Source organism: Candoia aspera, chromosome 1 (genome assembly GCF_035149785.1).
Source record: "Candoia aspera isolate rCanAsp1 chromosome 1, rCanAsp1.hap2, whole genome shotgun sequence".
Classification (NCBI taxonomy): Eukaryota; Metazoa; Chordata; class Lepidosauria; order Squamata; family Boidae; genus Candoia; species Candoia aspera.
The window spans coordinates 280,770,655-280,789,575 of record NC_086153.1 but is presented as its reverse complement, the minus strand read 5'-3'; the positions used below and the strand labels follow the sequence as shown (position 1 = coordinate 280,789,575).

Genomic DNA, 18,921 nt, shown 5'->3' with positions numbered 1-18,921 from the left:
TGCAATGTATGTCAATTGAAGAAAAAGGAAACCAACTCCAAAAGATTATATATTCATGAGATGACTAAGACAAAAATGGACAAGTGCATGATAATTGGAATGCTGTACTTTCCCTTTTTTCTGGTTTTTCTAGTTTCTTGAATGTGTTAACTTTTTCTAGGTTTATTAAGCCTAAAGTAAAGATAAAGGCTCCCTTGAGTTGAGATCAACAACTTGGTGGCTATATACCCTTATCAATGTGGTGTCTTGGCAGCAATTCAAAAATGGTTTACTCTTGTCTTCTTCTGGGATGTTTTTTCAACTTCCCAATCTGCCCTACAGCCCTGGGATCTCCTGGTGCTCTTCCATCAAATGGAACCAGATCTGACCCAACTTAGTTGTGAGGACCAAGTCAGACTCAAATAGCCTGAGACTTCATAGGTCCGCTACAATAATAATGCACAAATGTCAATCACTCCTTCCACTGAAAAAACAACCAGGTCTCATTCTGGCCTATAGCAGCACACAGAGAGGAAAAAAAGGGATGAAAGATTTTTTACCTGGGGATGGACTGGAAAGAGAAAGAGGGCCCAATGGCTTTAGGCATATAGCTATCCATTGCTGGGTTTCTTCACTAATACCAACTTTTCTAATATTTGTAATAAAATTAGCTAATCAAAGAGCTGTGTCCTTGAATCTCCACCTGCTAGCTTTCAAGTAATGGTTGGAGTAAAGTCTGACAGTAACTTTTTTTTCAAGATTTGCCAGGGTTGGCTAGGTGCTGCTATCTGTTGAGACCTTTTAAGTCCATCTAAAACTGTTTTTCCTGAAAATGTGTAGAAAATCTCATTTCTGTTGTATGGAAGTTTGCCACCAAATTTCATAAATGTGATCTTGGATGGTTCCAGGGGTTTCTAAACAGAGTTTTAAAAAGGCACCCTGTACAGAGAGAGCCAGTTTGGTGGTTAAGGCATCAGGCTAGAAACTGGGAGACCGTGAGTTCTAGTCCTGCCTTAGGCACAAAGCCAGCTGGGTGACCTTGGGCCAGCCACTTTCCCTCAGCCCTAGGAAGAAGGCAAACCACTTCTGAAAAACCTTGCCAAGAAAACTGCAGGGACTAGTCCAGGCAGTCTCCAAGAATTGGACATAATTGAACAGATTAAAAAAAAAAAAGGTCTACCAACTTTACCCTAAGATGATGGTATAAGTTAGTATCAGCAATGTCCTCAGTGAGCCATGATAAAGCCAAATTAACAAAATGCAGGTGATATCCTCAGACAAATGCTGCCATTACATATTTGTGCCCCTATGTCTGATTCAAGTATGTTAATTACAGCATTGCATGTCAATGTAATCACACACATTTTATCATTTGCTTCCTCACCCCATGGATGCTCATGCATTATGCAGGATATAAATGATCTCCAAATTAAGTATTCAACTGAATATCTGATAATTACCAGGAAAGTTATACTTAATGTTACCAAAACAGAGCTGCTGTCTCACTGGGGAAACACTAGCTCCATGAGTGCTTTGCTTCAGCGGTGATCCTTGGTCAGTTGCAGACAACTTAGTAGGTGGAAATTCCCTGCAAAAGATATTATTATTAGAAGCATGTTTAATAAAGCAAAATTGCTGACAGGATACTGGTTACATTTTCACCAACTCAATAAAACTGTTCTACATACAGTAATCTGTTTTTTTCTCAGGGTTACAGAGCTTAACTGTTCTTCAAATCTTGCTTTATCAGCTAATTATTCAAAAATCATTCAAAAGACAAAAACGCTCTAGCTTTAGCTGAATGCATTACCAAAGGCAAGGTCAGTCACAAAGATTATGATACAGAAGGGACTTTAATATGTCAAATAATGAAATCAAGGCAGCACCTGAGGCATGGCTAGTGGGTAATGGAGCAGAAAAATTTGATTTAAGGAATTCAGCCTTAGTATACAGACTTTGTCCCAAAGACAAAGGAATGTAAAATAAATGGCCACCTATAATTTTCTGATTTATATTTCACAATATTTTGAAAAAGATAAAATTCAGCAACTAAACAGCAGGTAATCAACATCAGTTGAAAAGCTGCCAACAACAGCAAGTCTTCACAGTCATAGCCCCTCCTTCTCTGGAACAGCACTCCTCCCAAGATCAGGTTGGCTTCCATCCTATTGGGGTTTTTTGGAAAGCTATTTGTTCTGCTGTTCCAGACAGGCCTGCAACTAGGGTCTGTGTCACCCGGGGCAAACATGGATTCTGCACCCATTTTGGCACACACACCCCCAGTGCTCATTTTGGCGCTGCCCCAGCATGGGACCCGGGGCACATGCCCCACTTGCCCCCGCCCCCCAGTTGGGGCCCTGGTTCCAGAAAGTCCTGGGAGTAGACTTGTAATGAGAGGGAACCTCCTACTATCAATTTTAATCAGTGATCAGAAAATTATATTAAAATAACTAAAAAGGAAAAAGAATAGTAAACAATGTTCAGACCTGTATCAAGTTTTGCCTCATTTTCACTGCAGTAAGACAAAATTTAGCTACCAGAGGGGTCATAGATAATCTAACATCTGCAAGGAGGTAGTTTATAGATTATCTATCCTTTCTGGGTACTGACCCAGCAGGGTTAAAATGTAGGTATTCCAAATATTCCTATAAAAGTTATAATATAAGAGTTCATGATGAACTGCTTTTATCTCCACAGTTCTGCATGGGTGGATGAGCTTCATTAGTGAGATTTTATAGTACCTATCCTGCAGACCTTCCTGTTATGGGCTGGATTTCTGTTACTTGTTCCTCAGGGCATTGCTGTTTTGGTTTGGTGGGTTAGCGTTTGTTTTGCTGTTTGTTTGACTATTGTTTTTATTCTTATGTTTGAGAGCCTTGCTTGGATTACAACAGCAAATAAATTGCAATTAATAATTAAAGCTGAGTTATATGATATCTCAATCAGCCTGGTGTTAAGAGATTATGGAATTGAGGATCAATTGGTTTAAGCATGGGTACCTGGGACTGCTTTATTTACTGGGACGCGTAGTTCAAAGGCTCCCTTACAGTAATGGGCCTACTGATATTAACTTGCCCTTACATATTCAATTAGTGATACCATTTTTGCAATGAATAAGAATAGGTGATTTAGGAGCACATATCTCAGCCATTCTTGATACTAGTACCATTGACCACACTATCCTTCTGTGTTGACTTGCTCAAGGACAGATGTTTATATCTCTATTTTGATTATTCTGGCCTTTCATGGAAGGGTGTGTGTAGCAAGGCTCACATACTGCACTGAGGCATGTATATTGTCTGAATCCAACATTTGTGGATTCAGTCATGATTAAGTAAAACATGGCTTAGCACAATGTCTGAATTTAGGCTGAATCTCTACAGCTAACTTCATTATTTCTGACAAGGACAGAAAGGAGAGGAGATCTAGAATGGGACGTTAGGAAATTGTCCTACTTCTTGGCCAGTAATTTACATAATTTTGGGGTAAGGTCCTTGAAAGCACAACGATATTTAGAGCAGTCTCTCTTGCTGATATTAAAGTAAAGCAGGTTCATGACAAATACATGCTTATAACATGATGGTATATAATAACATTTCCCAAGTTCATACTACCCTTGCAAGGTTGGTTGGAAATAATGGTAACAGAAGTTCACTAGTATACAAGTAAGATTTTCCACTGGAAATAGCTTTTCCTAATACCTAGGATCTCAGTCATTTCTGACAACGAAAACTTCATGTGTACCTGGATCCAGTAGGAGTTGTGTTTCTTTCTGCAGCAAGTTGTTCTAGGTCATCAAGGAATTTCACTGAAACATAGATCAGCAACTCCTATTACAGATTTAAAGTTCAACCAGGAACTACACTTAATAATCAAATGAGATAAGCTAACAGTGAAACACACATAGTAACAAGTAAACCTGCCAGGATTAGAGCATGATAGAAAATAGGCTTAATCAAGTAGCAACAGACTATGAAATATACATATTACATACCACAGCAGGGTTACGTAATTCTACATTTAGGCTTTATGCAAACAGAATAGAGGCTGCAATGGTTTATTCTAATTCAACTTTCTTAAAACCATTTTGGCTCTGTTGTCAAAGGAGCTAAGACTACACCATCCATATGTTTGCAATAGCAGCTTGCTGTTTAAGATCTACCAACGACGGCAAGTTGAGAAGGGCACCTTGAAAGTGCTCAAGGTTTTGAGATAGATTAGAAACAGCAGAGAGGGAGGAGGAAAAGCAAATGTGGTTCAGAGAAACTACATACGGGTAATTTACAGCTTCCAGTGCAGTTTTATGCAGTTTATATATTCAACACAGTCCTAAATTCAATTTTTCCCAATCGTCTTACTTTATTAGCACAGGTAGGATTAAAAATGCGATGGAAAAGACTTCCAGTGTACTCTTCAGTGAAAACTCAACTGCAATCTTAGGCACCCTTAGGGCACTTCCTACCACTACCATTTTTGTTCCCTAAACCCTCAGGTGCAATATGAAGGTGATCCATAACTGTCTTCCTACCTGCTGACTTGAACAAGCAGCATAAGTCACTCTCCCACCCCCAGCTGCTGCAGGTCCGTCCTTCCTTCCTTCCTTCCTTTCAAATTTAATCACCGCCCATCTCATTCAAAGAGTTACTCTGGGCAGTTTACAATAAAAGCAAAGATCTCTTCTGAATATAATTGTAAAATATTCTCACCATTAACAATTTCATGGCCAAAGAACTTCTTTACACCTGGTACATTTCTGCCATTTTCCAAATTCTTAACTGAAGTAAACAAAATAAGCATCATTCTCTTTAAATAAACAAAAAGTTGGGTTTAATACTAAAATTTAGATTAGAACCTAAAAGAATAAAATATCTTTGAATAACACAGTGTAGCATTGGGATGTGGGAATGCTCAAAAATAGTTCATTCTTTCCTCACCTTACATGAACTTCTGCTCTTTATATAATTAAATATACACTAAAATTGCTTTTGATAAAGCTGTCTTCTTCAGTTAGCAATCTTTTCTTAAAGCTGCCATCCTAAAATATTAATACATATTATAATAAATTATAATAAATATACATTGGTAGAACTTTGAAATCAAGGTGCAGAAAAGGATAACTAATGTTATAAGGAGGCTAGAGCAGTTCCCTTACAATGTACTTTTCAGCTTAGAGCAAAGATTTGTAAGGTGAGACAGAGGTGAAGAAAATGTGGTCAAGAACAAGTTTTTCTCCCTCTGTTAAATGATGAAACTCAGGATCACCCATTGAAATTAAACATGTGGAGATTCTAGACCAATAAGATGTAGCACGACCTCACTCAAAACAGGCTTAATCTAAGGAATTCACTGCATCAGAATTCACTGCATCATCACCATTTAGATGGCTTTTAAAGAAGGGTTAGATAATTCAAGGAGAATAGGGGCCATCAATGTATACTATCTCCTAAATCATAGGTAGCATAACTTAAATACCAGAAACAGTGGTAAAATGCTATTACTGTTTTGCTTGAAATATTCCCAAAGTGACCTGATTTGCTACTTTATATTAGAAGGTACTTTAGCTTGATCCTGCTGGGTACATATATTGGGGGGGGGCTTTTATGTTAAAGTAGTGAATAATTTGAACTCCACCCTTAATACTTCTAAGTTCTAAACAGCACTTGCAGACCTCCTGGTAATTTAAAACATAGATTAATCCAGAAATACTTGCAAAAAACCATGTAAGTACTGTGACTCTTGTAAAAAATTCTATTAAATTTCAAGAAAAGACTAAAAACTACAAAAAACAAAAAACTACAGAAAAAGAAGAAAAGGTGCAGAAACACAAGAGAATTCTTTTTTTTAATTCACAGAAAGGTGTGGCTTCTGACTTTTAACAGCAAGGATATACAAAATTTCCATAATCAATCTCTTACTCTATATTAAACCAAAATACCACATTATTTCTATAGGTCATTCCACTTTGTTTGTTGTTTATTTGTTTAGTCGCTTCCGACTCTTCGTGACTTCATGGACCAGCCCACGCCAGAGCTTCCTGTCGGTCGTCAACACCCCCAGCTCCCCCAGGGACGAGTCCGTCACCTCTAGAATATCATCCATCCACCTTGCCCTTGGTTGGCCCCTCTTCCTTTTGCCTTCCGCTCTCCCTAGCATCAGCATCTTCTCCAGGGTGTCCTGTCTTCTCATTATGTGGCCAAAGTATTTCAGTTTGGCCTTTAATATCATTCCCTCAAGTGAGCAGTCTGGCTTTATTTCCTGGAGGATGGACTGCTTTGATCTTCTTGCAGTCCAAGGCACTCTCAGAATTTTCCTCCAACACCACAGTTCCAAAGCATCTATCTTCCTTCTCTCAGCCTTCCTTATGGTCCAGCTCTCGCAGCCATATGTTACTGCAGGGAACACCATTGCTTTAACTATGCGGGCCTTTGTTGTCAATGTGATGTCTCTGCTCTTAACTATTTTATCGAGATTTGTCATTGCTCTTCTCCCAAGGATTAAGCGTCTTCTGATTTCCTGACTGCAGTCAGCATCTGCAGTAATCTTTGCACCTAGGAATACAAAGTCTTTCACTGCTTCTACATTTTCTCCCTCTATTTGCCAGTTATCAATCAAGCTGGTTGCCATAATCTTGGTTTTTTTGAGGTTTAGCTGCAAACCAGCTTTTGCACTTTCTTCTTTCACCTTCATCATAAGGCTCCTCAGTTCCTCTTCGCTTTCAGCCATCAAAGTGGTATCATCTGCATATCTGAGATTTTTAATGTTTCTTCCAGAGATTTTAACTCCAGCCTTGGATTCCTCAAGCCCAGCTTGTCACATGATGTGTCCTGCATACAAGTTGAATAGGTAGGGTGAGAGTATACAGCCCTGCCGTACTCCTTTCCCAATCTTAAACCAGTCCGTTGTTCCGTGGTCTGTTCTTACTGTTGCTACTTGGTCGTTATACAGATTCTTCAGGAGGCATACAAGATGACTTGGTATCCCCATACCACTAAGAACTTGCCACAATTTCTTATGGTCCACACAGTCAAAGGCTTTAGAATAGTCAATAAAACAGAAATAGATGTTTTTCTGAAACTCCCTGGCTTTTTCCATTATCCAGCGGATATTGGCAATTTGGTCCCTAGTTCCTCTGCCTTTTCTAAACCCAGCTTGTACATCTGGCAATTCTCGCTCCATGAACTGCTGAAGTCTACCTTGCAGGATCTTGAGCATTACCTTACTGGCGTGTGAAATGAGTGCCACTGTTCGATAGTTTGAACATTCTTTAGTGCTTCCCTTTTTTGGTATGGGGATATAAGTTGATTTTTTTCCAGTCTGATGGCCATTCTTGTGTTTTCCAAATTTGCTGGCATATAGCATGCATTACCTTGACAGCATCATCTCGCAAGATTTTGAACAGTTCAGCTGGGATGCCGTCGTCTCCTGCTGCCTTGTTATTAGCAATGCTTCTTAAGGCCCACTCAACCTCACTCTTCAGGATGTCTGGCTCTAGCTCACTGACCACACCGTCAAAGCTATCCCCGATATTGTTATCCTTCCTATACAGGTCTTCTGTATATTCTTGCCACCTTTTCTTGATCTCTTTTTCTTCTGTTAGGTCCTTGCCATCTTTGTTTTTGATCATGCCCATTTTTGCCTGGAATTTACCTCCAATGTTTCTAATTTTCTGGAAGAGGTCTCTTGTCCTTCCTATTCTATTGTCTTCTTCCACTTCCGTGCATTCTTGTTTAAAAATAATTCCTTATCTCTTCTGGCTAACCTCTGGAATTTTGCATTTAATTGGGCATATCTCCCCCTATCACTGTTGCCTTTTGCTTTCCTTCTTTCTTGGGCTACTTCTAGTGTCTCAGCAGACAGCCATTTTGCCTTCTTGGTTTTCTCTTTCTTTGGGATGTATTTTGTTGCCGCCTCCTGAACAATGTTGCCAACTTCTGTCCAGAGTTCTTCCGGGACCCTATCTACTAAGTCCAGTCCCTTAAATCTATTCTTCACCTCCACTGCATATTCCTTAGGAATATTAGTGAGCTCATATCTAGCTGATCTGTGGGTCTTCCCTAATCTCTTTAGTCTGATCCTAAATCGTGCAAGAAGAAGTTCGTGATCTGAACTACAGTCAGCTCCAGGCCTTGTTTTTACCGACTGTACAGATGTCCGCCACCTTTGGCTGCAAAGGATGTAATCAATCTGATTTCGGTGTTGTCCATCTGGTGAAGTCCATGTATAAAGCCGTCTCTTAGGTTGTTGGAAGAGAGTGTTTGTTATGCAGAGTGAATTGTCTTGGCAAAATTCTATCAGCCTATGTCCTGCTTCGTTTTGTTCTCCCAGGCCATACTTACCTGTAATTCGAGGTGTCATTTGAGTGCCCACCTTAGCATTCCAGTCTCCCGTGATGAAAATAACATCTCTTTTAGGCGTGTTGTCCAGTAGGTGCTGCAGATCCTCATAGAACTGCTCTACTTCAGCTTCTCCAGCATTTGTGGTTGGGGCGTATATTTGGATCACTGTGATGTTAGATGGCTTGCCCTGAATTTGAATTGAGATCATTCTGTCGTTTTTTGGATTGTATCCAAGCACTGCTTTAGCCACTTTACTATTAATTATGAAGGCTACTCCATTTCTTCTGTGGTCCTCTTGTCCACAGTAGTAGATCTGGTGGTCATTTGATGTGAAGTGGCCCATTCCAGTCCATTTCAGTTCACTGATGCCCAGAATGTCTATCTTTAATCTTGACATCTCACCAATAACCACATCCAATTTGCCCTGGCTCATAGATCTGACATTCCAGGTTCCAATGGTGTGTTGATCCTTAGAACATCGGATTCTCCGTTCACCACCAGCACCGTCGGCCGCTAGCCGTCCTTTCGGCTTTGAGCTAGCTGTGTCATCACGTCTGGGGCTAGTTGAGCTCATCCTCTGTTCCTCCCCAGTAGCATTTTGACCATCTTCCGACCTGGGGGTCTCATATTCCGATGGTATACCGACATATCTCTGGTTGTACTGATCCATTTAGTTTTCATGGCAAGAATACTGGGGTGGGTTGCCATTACCTTCCCCAGGGATCGCATGTAGTCTGACCTCTCTGTCATGACCTTCCCGTCTTGGGTGGCCCTTCACGGTTTAGCTCATGGCATCATTGAGGTGCTCAAGCTCCAGCACCACGACAAGGTAACGATCCTTTGCTGAGCATTCCACTTTAATATATAATAAAAATCACTAAGTACAGTTACTCCTCCCCCTTATATTAAAATGAAGAAAAAAGAAAATTCATACAAATCTCTTGAACATCTTTCTCCCCTCCAAAAGATAAAACATATTTAATTATTCCCTTCCTACTATTATTCTATACATTTCTTTCTGCTATAATAAGAATTAGTTTAAAAAGCACATAAATTGTCTGCTATTATACTTAATAATACAACAATTATAATAATCTCAATATTCAAAGCAGTGAATCCAAATCTTTAAAGGCAAATAGCATCAGTCAAATCCTTAAAGCAAACCAAATAAACATTCTTCAACCCTTATCTCACTTCAAATTAACCAGAGCAGTTACATACCCCCACAATGTATTCAGAGTTTTCCTCCTGAGAAAATAAAACAGCACAACTGCCCCCCTCAAAAATCCCAGGTTCTTTTCATGGCATTCCACCAGGAGATCAATACTGATACCTTGCAGATCACTCTCTCCCTTGGATTTCTCCAACTCCATTGTCCAATCTTCATCCAGCATCTCAATAAAAATCTCAATCTCAGTCTTTAGAAAAAGCCTTTCTATCACTCCCAAATTCCTCATTTCATCCCCCACATCCTCAACCTGATGGCACATTTTAAATCTCATATTTTCCACAATATCCTGGATGTCTTGCATAAAAGTTTGATAGAAGTCGGAAGAAATCTGTTTAACATCCTGGTGAAGGTCAGAAAGTATCTGTTTAAATTCCTCCATGTCTCATGCAGTAGATTATGGTGCCCCTTAAGAGCTTAATCAGCGAAAGTTGAAGATATTTGAAAGTTATTTCCTTAAAGTGAGAGTGAATAGCAGACTGTTCTCAAGGGAAAGTGAACAGAAAGTTGAAGGTTCAAATCAGCCGATTCAACTTGTAGGAAAATGCCAATATCTTCAAATTTAACACAAAAATGATAACAGGAAGACAATTGTTTATTCTCAATCTTTAGAATTGAGTAGGAAAATGAAAATCCAAAACTTAAAAGAATTTTAGTCCCAAAAATAACGTTAAGCACTAAGACAGCCGGCTCCTCCCCACTGTAAAAAGCCTCTCTTGGGGTACATATACTTTAAAAAAGTGCAAATTGATTTAGAAATGGGGTGGCCAGTCTTAGTGTCTCTTTAAGGCTACAGCACAGCTTTGAAAGTGATGAAATCCCTGCCTTCAGGCTGCTCTTACCCGTCTATTCAGCTGGCTTCTGACTCAGAAAACAAAACTCCTTCTGAGTCAGAAAGGGAAACAGAAACTTACCAGGCAGAAACTGGGCAAGCAAAACCCAGAAGTGACTCAGCAGCGTGGGAGAAGTTACAGACGCTGATTGGCCAGTCTTCGGAGGAGGATTTGAATCCTCCAATCAGTGCGCAGGAAAGGCACGCAGAAAAGTGTGCAAAGGAGAAGGCAGCCCAATTGGCTGCAGAGGGAAACAGGCACACAAGGGATCGGCATAAAAGGCAGACACGCAAAGAGCAACTGATCCTTCCGAGCTTGCAGCCCCAGCAGAATAGTCCTTATCTGCATCAAAAATCTCATCTGTAGCTGGAGGGGAATCAGCACCTGCATTTCCTATTGTGGAGAACCTGTATCCTGCACACACTGCCACAGAGGATCTTCTCCCTGCCGATTCTAGCAACCTCAGCCTCGCATCCAGTTCCGGACCACGCCGTCACCATTCAGAGCATTCCAAGCACATTCCTGGCCTTGTTCCTAGCTCTCAGCCTAGTCCAGGATCTCCAGTCCAGTTTCGTCATGCTCCAAGCTCCCAGCCTCATCCAGAATCTCCAGCCCAGTTTCATCATGCTTCCAGCCTTGCCCAGGATCTCCAGTCCAGTTTCATCGTGCTTCCAGCTTCCAGCCTTGCCCAGGATCTCCAGTCCAGTCTAGTCATGCTTTAAGTGCCCAGCTTCGCCTAGGAACTACAGTCCAGTCTTGTCGTGCTCCGGGTTCTCAGCCTTGCCCAGGACCTGCGGTCCAGTCCAGTCATGTTCCCAGCTCTCAGTCTAGTCCAGAGTCTCCAGTCCAGTCCAGTCATGCGCCAAGCTTCCAACCTAGTCTAGAGCCTCCAGTCCAGTCGTGCGCCAAGCTCCCAGTCTAGCCCGGAATCTCCAGTCCAGTCCAGTCTTGTTTCAAGTTCTCAGCCTTGTCTTAAGTCTCCAGCCCAGTGCAGTCTGGCTTCCAGTACCCAGTCTAGCCTGGAATATCCAGTTAAGTCCAGTCTTGCCTCCAGAGCCAAGCCTTGCCCAGTGCTTCCAGTTCGGTCTCGCCTAGCCTCCACATGTCAGCCCAGTTCAGGCGGTGTTTCAGATCGCAGACACTAGTTTCCAGATCGAGTCTTGCCACATGCCCTAGACTCATCCAGTTCCACAGCTCCAGTCAGTGAAACCTGCCTAGCTGTTCTGCCACAGTCTCCTCCTGCAACCTTGCCAGTTCTCCCATTGTTGCCTGGATGGTCTTGATCAGAATCGGCCTATCTCATTAATAGTTGTATTAATAAAGAGTGGTTTTTGGTAATAACCCTGTCTGGCTGCCTCATAGTCTGAACAGGACACCATTGACCGTGAAACGTTGTGCTCTTCTGGCTACAAACAACCATCATGAGGACAAATGAGATAATTCCAAGTATTCTCCTTAATCCGGAGAATGTTTTTGGGCTTCAGGAAAGCCTTCCTGAGCCCAAAAAAAGCCACGGTGTTGTCCACTCCGCCCACTGATCCAGCAGGTGCAGCCGTTCAGTCTGCCACTCCCACCGGAAGCCAGTACTGTGTAACTCTTGACTTGAATGTTGGTCTTTTGCGTTTATTCTTGCTGTCACAGAATCAGTGCAATCTAATATGCTTGAAGCTTCAGAAGATCAGGCTGTAACCTGCACACCAAATAAATCAGAAAGTATTCCCGCTTATGTGAATGAAATTAAACTATCTGAAGGATCACCTTCTTCCAGAATGAATAGTCTTCATCTGTTAGGATTTTCTTTGGAAGGGATCTTCTCTGTTTGCCTCTGAGAACTGATTGATAAAATAACTTCTTTTCTCCTGAACCTAAAACTATAACATTTCTTGCTAAATTTTATTTTCAAGCACATTTAATTATTATGTTCTTGGTGAGAAAAACCCATCCTGTTGTTTCAAACTTACTGTTTATTTCTATACTACTCTTCCTACAATTCCTTAAGAGCCTCAAAATAGTTAAGAATAAAATAAGTGTAAATAAAGCCAACAAACCTAAAAGGTAGCAAGGATACAAAAATTAAATCAAGGTTCAGTTTTAAAAAGCATTTAACAGTGCATTTAACATATAGTAATTATAGATTTGTGTCTTTTGATCTGAGGAATTGAGATTTGTTAGGTTTTGTATATTTTAATGCATTTTAAAAAATACCTACAATACTTACTATTATTAACTACTTTGAATGTTTAGCTATAAAGTAGGATATACATGTAAAAAATAAATTGCTTGAAATGACTAACATTTTCACTGTTAAAGGAACTGTCTGTTAAGCTGGTTCACAAAGTGCAGCAGGAGGAGCCTTTTATATACATAATTGTACACGATGATTCACTCCTATCAATGTGTGAAGTTAGTACTTTGGAATTTATCAATGGATGCCAGTTATTGAGTAATTTAGACAGCATGGATATTAGCCTCTTTCTGCTGTTTAAAATATGAGTGTATTTTGTTCCTTAGGTTCTGTTGAAACTCAGTCTTACGTGTAGATATAATCTGTGAGCATACTAATGACTTATTTACTTACTCTTGCACAAGATAAATATCAGCTAAGGGTTAGATTTATATGTTAAATATAGAAAGAAATCTCAAGCCATTTGCACTCCAGTGTGCCACTAATAAGTTTATAATAGTGAATTCAAAAAGCATAACTTGAGGATGACTGCTATGAATATTTTAAATAATGAAATAAATTCTATTATTATGAAGTATGAATGAATATTAAGCAGCTGTTCAAATCTAATCAGGCTGATGACACTCAGATGCTGGGAGAAAATTTCAATGGACCCAAAGGGTAATTATTGCTAACAGCACCCTGTTAGCATCAAGGGGGATGAATTGTAGTGATGGAATATTGCTGATATACAAAAATAAATTTGTATTGATGATTTAGACTACAGTACTAGGAGACTATTTGTTATAACAGGAACTTCTAGGACGAGAAGTTTTAGCAAATTCTCATGAGACATATTTTGGTTGGTTCTGGATGGGTTCTACTATAAAAGATTAACAAGGACAATTTTTCAGCTTGGCGCTGCTTAAGAATGTCCAATATTATAAGTTAAACTCCTCTGCTAGGAAGGATAAGCTTGATCACAGTTTATCCAACTCTTTTGCTGATCATCCTCAATCAAATGTTCATAAAAATTACAGCATACAAATTGTAAAGAGAAGACAGGAATGCTGCTTTGCTACTCTGTCTGCCAAGAACTCACACCTCAAGTTCAATAGCTTCAAGTTCTGTAGTTATTCATTTCCTTCTCAAATGTCAGTTCTCTCTAGAAGTTGGAACCCAGTCCAGCATTTTTGAATTTCACAATCAATCCAGATCTGAACTTTTAAACAAGCTCTGGAGAAAAAGTTTGGAGCTTGACCTGTAAGGAAAATAATACTAAATCAAATGTTCTGAAAAATGAGACGCTCTATACTAATGTTGTGGATTGGATGGTGGGGTAGGGAGATGTAATTTCAAATATAATATTTATTTACATACTTCAGCTTTTTGATAACCTGTGACAAAACTATGCTTCTATTCCATAAAAGACAATCTAGAATGGAGCCTTATTGTATAGAAATTAGTCATCCTGATAGAGAAAATACATCAAATCCCAATACAATTTTAGATGCAATTTTCAGTATAAATGCACTGAATTAAAAAAGAGCAGGACCTCTGTTTAGAAAGATACATTGACCAGAATCCACATGTTGCAATATCCCCTGGAATGTGCCACATTTCAACGTGATTTGTATAGTTTTCCCCAAAACATGATGAAGGAAGTGGTAATCACTGCTAGGATCCATTATAGATTTTTTCCTCCAAAGAATCTGGAATTCAACCTAAATAAGAAACTAAACAGATAAATCTTTTGTTAGTTACAGCAGTATATAAAAATACACTAGGGAGATAAAATGAAAACTGTTCTCCAAACAGTGATACAAAATCTAAAGATTAATTTCTTATGAAGAAACTATACTAATACAAATCTTTATAAATTGTCTGGCTTCCAATTACTCACAATCCTACATAATTAAACCATCACAGAAATGCAGATTAATAAGTGACTTGCAGAATTATCCTGCATATAAAGTAATGTTTATTATAGAGATAGAAAGGGCTACTCAAATAAGTCATCAATGAATGACACAGTCAAAGTCAAAAATCCAGGTCCATATGATAATTATTATAAATCCAGGACAACCTGAAAAAAACAAAACAAAATAGAATTTGATTGTTCAAGCAAAGCCAACGTCTTCCATTTTTAAGAAAAATTATGGGCACATGGACATGCGCTTTGAGCTGAAAACAACCAGTACAGTTTTGTTCTATTATTGCCATAATTTGTGCTGAAATTCATGGGCTTCTTAGCATGATACAGCAATGCTCTTTCTCTCTTACTTTTTTTCCTTGCAATATCCCCAGTACCTGGAAATTATCAAAGCATTAAGAATTGTAGCCCTTTTACACACTGCAGGGAGAGAAGAGGCCAGGCATAAAATAATTATTAAACAATTATCTACACCTGATTTGAGGAAGTAGATTGCTGATATGTATTGTTTAACATTTGAACTAGTCTTTTCAACAGGGATGAGAGAATTTGACCAATCCAATCCAATTTTTGTAAGTTGTCTTATTCATGATATAAATTTCCAGTCCTCCCCCCTCCCCCAATAGCCATCTTTTTATACACAAACATACACTTCCTGAGTTGTTTTCAGGATAAAGTGAGGAACTCTAAGTATCTAGTAATAATCTGAACTGAACTCTCATAAAAATTCAGCTTTAAACATCTGATAGTTTTAACAGAAATGGTTCATCAAACTTCAAAGTTTCAGGAAAGTCTACTTATTGTGACTATAGTGCCAAGGTCCACCAACCATAGCCAATATGGAACACAGTCAATGGCAAAGGTATAGACAGATGTATACTATGAAATAAAAACCAGCTTGGTCAAACAGTAATGTACAATCACAAATTCTTTCTAACAAAAATCTATTGATATTTTGATATAGTAATAGCATCCTAATATAAAGAAAGGATATAAACAAAGAGCTTTTTTACTTGTTGCAATTAATGAGAAGTCAGAAAAATGTGTTCATCATCTGCAAATCACCCAGAGATCTACCAGTAGATTTAATTCTATTGTTATCCATCTCTGCTTTACACAGCAGAAACTGTAGTAGACCAACACTTTTAAGGAAGTGCAATACGGTAGAAATAACAGAGAGAGAGCTCAGTCTGTAAAGACATTGTGGCCTGTAAATCTATCCACTGTCACATACTGGGGTAGAGCACATAGAGAAAGTGAAGCCCACTGCACAATTTCATTTACTCATGAATATTCATTTTTCTGTTGATATCCTGAGGAAGAAACAAGCCCTGATAGTGCCAAATAGCTTCTGGCAGTGCCGCCTTATTGCTGGCCCGCATCAAAGAGAAAAGTAGGCAGCAGGCAGAATCCTCCTCCTCTGTGAGCATTGCCCTGTTCACTTCTCTACTGCTTTGCTTTTCTTCACTTTTCAATATTCTGCTGCTGCGTCTAGTTTCACATTCCATGAAGCAGGAGCAAACTACTTAATAGACATTGTTACCGCTTATTCAGAGAAACAAAATATGGGGGTTCTCATGTCCACATAAACTAAAATGAAGATCAGACATTCATCATCCCTGCAGCTGAAGAAAAGGTGAAAAGAAATTGTCATACAGTGTTGTTCTTGTTTGTTGCTGAAGGCACCAATTCTATTATTTACACTGCCCCTGCCATCTCTGTTTCCAGGAAAAGCCTTGTTTCTTCCTCTAAAAATTAAAGGGTTTTCTGTATGGCAATCAGCTGCTCTCACAGCTTTCTTTTCAAATTTAACATAAAACATTACAAACTGGGATTAAACATGTTTATTTTCAAGAAATTCCACTATTATTATAGATTTAAATACCACAGACATGAAACAACATAGCAACACAACTTTCAAGACTTAAATTAGGCCACAGCACTAAGACCCAAGTCTAAAATTGATAAAATAAGAGAATCAGTTTATTTATCAAATTTGTCACCACCCATCTCTTCCCACCAGAGGGACTTTGCTTTTAGTGTCTAGTTTTCTTTGTAAATTCATGGTGCTTTAAGGTTCCAAGTAGATGACAACATAATAAAAGCTATTATAGATATTGCCTTCTTGGGGCAATCCTTAATCTACAATTTGATGTTGGTTAATAAAATATGAATTTGTTCCCTTCATTTAAAGCCACTAATACAATCTCTAAAATATCAAATTATTGAAAACACAGAAAATTTCAGTATAATCTTAAAATGACAAGATAAATCATCTACAGGAAGTCAGACCAAGTCTCCCCATTTAATAGGGTCAAACATTTAGGCAATGTTATCACATCTAATCCATTACCATGTGAGTCAGCATCATGATTATCTCTGACTTTTGCATACATAATTAAATCTCTCCCCCTAGAGAGAAGCTTACACATAAACACAGAGCATCTGATTCAACCAGTGTGTCCAGTCACTTGAACCCTCAGGCAGGCCTGCAAGATAGTTAACTTTATGGATCATCTCTTTTTTGAAAGGTTTGCCATTCCATTTAAACCAGTTCTGTAAGCAATGAGAAACCCTCTTTCAAAACAAGAAGTCATTGATCCCCCAGTGTTTTCTTTTGACTTTGAAATCTGGTCAATCTATATGGTAGGTTATCTGGACACAACTGCCACTCTGAAACCAGAAAATGAAACAGTAGAAAATTTAAAGACACTGGAACAAAACAGAATCTGGGATGTTTTTACAGAGTAAAACTGAGCTACAAAGAGTACAAATAAACTGTATTTCATCTGGACTCAATTTACTGTATTCCTAATATATGCAATCTCTTAACACAATTTCATTTTTAAAACAAAGTTAAGGCAAATGAGTTCCAATACTCTTAGAGAATCACAAACTTCTGACAGTTCCACAGATCTTCCTTTCACTACTTGTCTCAAGAGAAAGAGACACAGCCATATTAAATAATATTTTCAGCAAAAAGGATATTCAAATCAGTGATAGTTAAGCCATACAAAAGATACATTTAATTTATTTGTGTCCAAAATCAACAAAAACAGATTCATGTAGACAAAGCTTTCAAAGGTATGTAAAAGCAAGCTATATAGAAGAATTCCTAGATCCTTAACATGGTACGTACAGGACTATTGTTAAGTACATTTACTCAGAAGTCAATCCTGTTAACTTAATGGAAGTTGCTATTTAATGCAAGCATTCCTAAAACTTCTTGGAAAAAAGACACAGAATTTTTAAAAAGTACCATGGCTGCTATTAAATTTACTTCACATTTCGCAGAAAGTCAAAATGTTTATGCTAAAAGACAAGTAAATTGTCTAAGAACTTAATAAAAAATTCTAAATTCTAAAACCTATTCCTTTGAACCTACAGTTCTGCATTTCCAATAGTAGAGAATATGTATAACTCAGGGTTGAGCTGTTAGGTTCCTGGTGTTTTCTGAGTTTGGCTGTTTTCCTATAGATGTTTCATTACCAGGCTAGGTAACATCATCAGGACATGGAAGAATAGTTTGCTGGTTGGTTATATATACAGTTGTAGCTTACTAGCAAACCTCACTCCCCCATACCTTGCTGTTACCTAACCTGGTAACAAAACATCTGCAGGAAAACAACCAAACTCAGAGAACACCAAGAACCCAACAGTTCAGTGTTCATTCATAATCTCTCCTTTCAAAGATTCATATCCTCAACACGTAAGATCAACTCAATCCTGTAACTTATTTTTCCATTTCACTCTGTCACACACACTGAATTGAAACATCACACTTTTAGCATAGAAATTTATAAGCCGGGATTTATGGCTTACCATGTTGACAGAACTCAGTTACTTGTGGTGTATTGCACAAATCATTTAACACTTAATGTAATATACAAACCCTGCCATGCAGTCATATTGTCTAACCACAGCCCATGTAAAACAAAGGTTTTTTTTATTTTCTGCCGCCTTACTCAATTTTTTTTCCTGAATGGTGACTGTTTCATCCCTGATCTCATTTGTTCTTTCTCCTCCGTCTCCTACCCATGCTAGATTGTCCTCAGTCCATACCCAGCCTGTCTGCCTGTTCCCACTCCATCAAGTCACACAAACCTCTACCAGTTTTCCTACTACCAGGGCAGAACTCCCTACTTTACTAGATGAACCAATGTGGTCTGCCCATGTCCCACTTCAAGGGGAAAAAGAGCAGCCACCAAATGGCACTGCTAAGAATACTGCTGGGGCCAAATGGCATTCATTATAAACAACAACAGTAGATATAAAAAGTCTACACACCCGTTAAAATGCCAGGTTTTTGAGATGTAAAAAAATCAGACCAAGATAAATCACTTCAGAATTTTTATGAATGCTGTCATAAAATCATAAGGTGCTTCAACAAAGTATTAGTTTAAGGGTGTGCACACTTATGCAACCACATTATTCTAGTTTTTTATTTT

The 18,921-nt window shown here is 38.7% G+C and overlaps 1 protein-coding gene across 1 annotated transcript in view; it reads right to left on the bottom strand.

Moving 5' to 3' along the window:
• Window positions 1-14,811, bottom strand: part of EXD1 (exonuclease 3'-5' domain containing 1) — a 34,063-nt gene extending 19,252 nt beyond the window's left edge. The window contains exons 1-4 of the mRNA XM_063289923.1: window positions 14,096-14,811; window positions 4,686-4,754; window positions 3,724-3,787; window positions 1,440-1,567 (exon numbers count right to left, since the gene is read on the bottom strand). Of these exons, the coding sequence (XP_063145993.1) occupies window positions 1,440-1,567; window positions 3,724-3,787; window positions 4,686-4,754; window positions 14,096-14,228 (394 nt within the window). The 5' untranslated portion in view covers window positions 14,229-14,811. The remainder of the gene's footprint in view (window positions 1-1,439; window positions 1,568-3,723; window positions 3,788-4,685; window positions 4,755-14,095) is intronic.
• Between the last annotated feature and the right edge of the window lie 4,110 nt (window positions 14,812-18,921).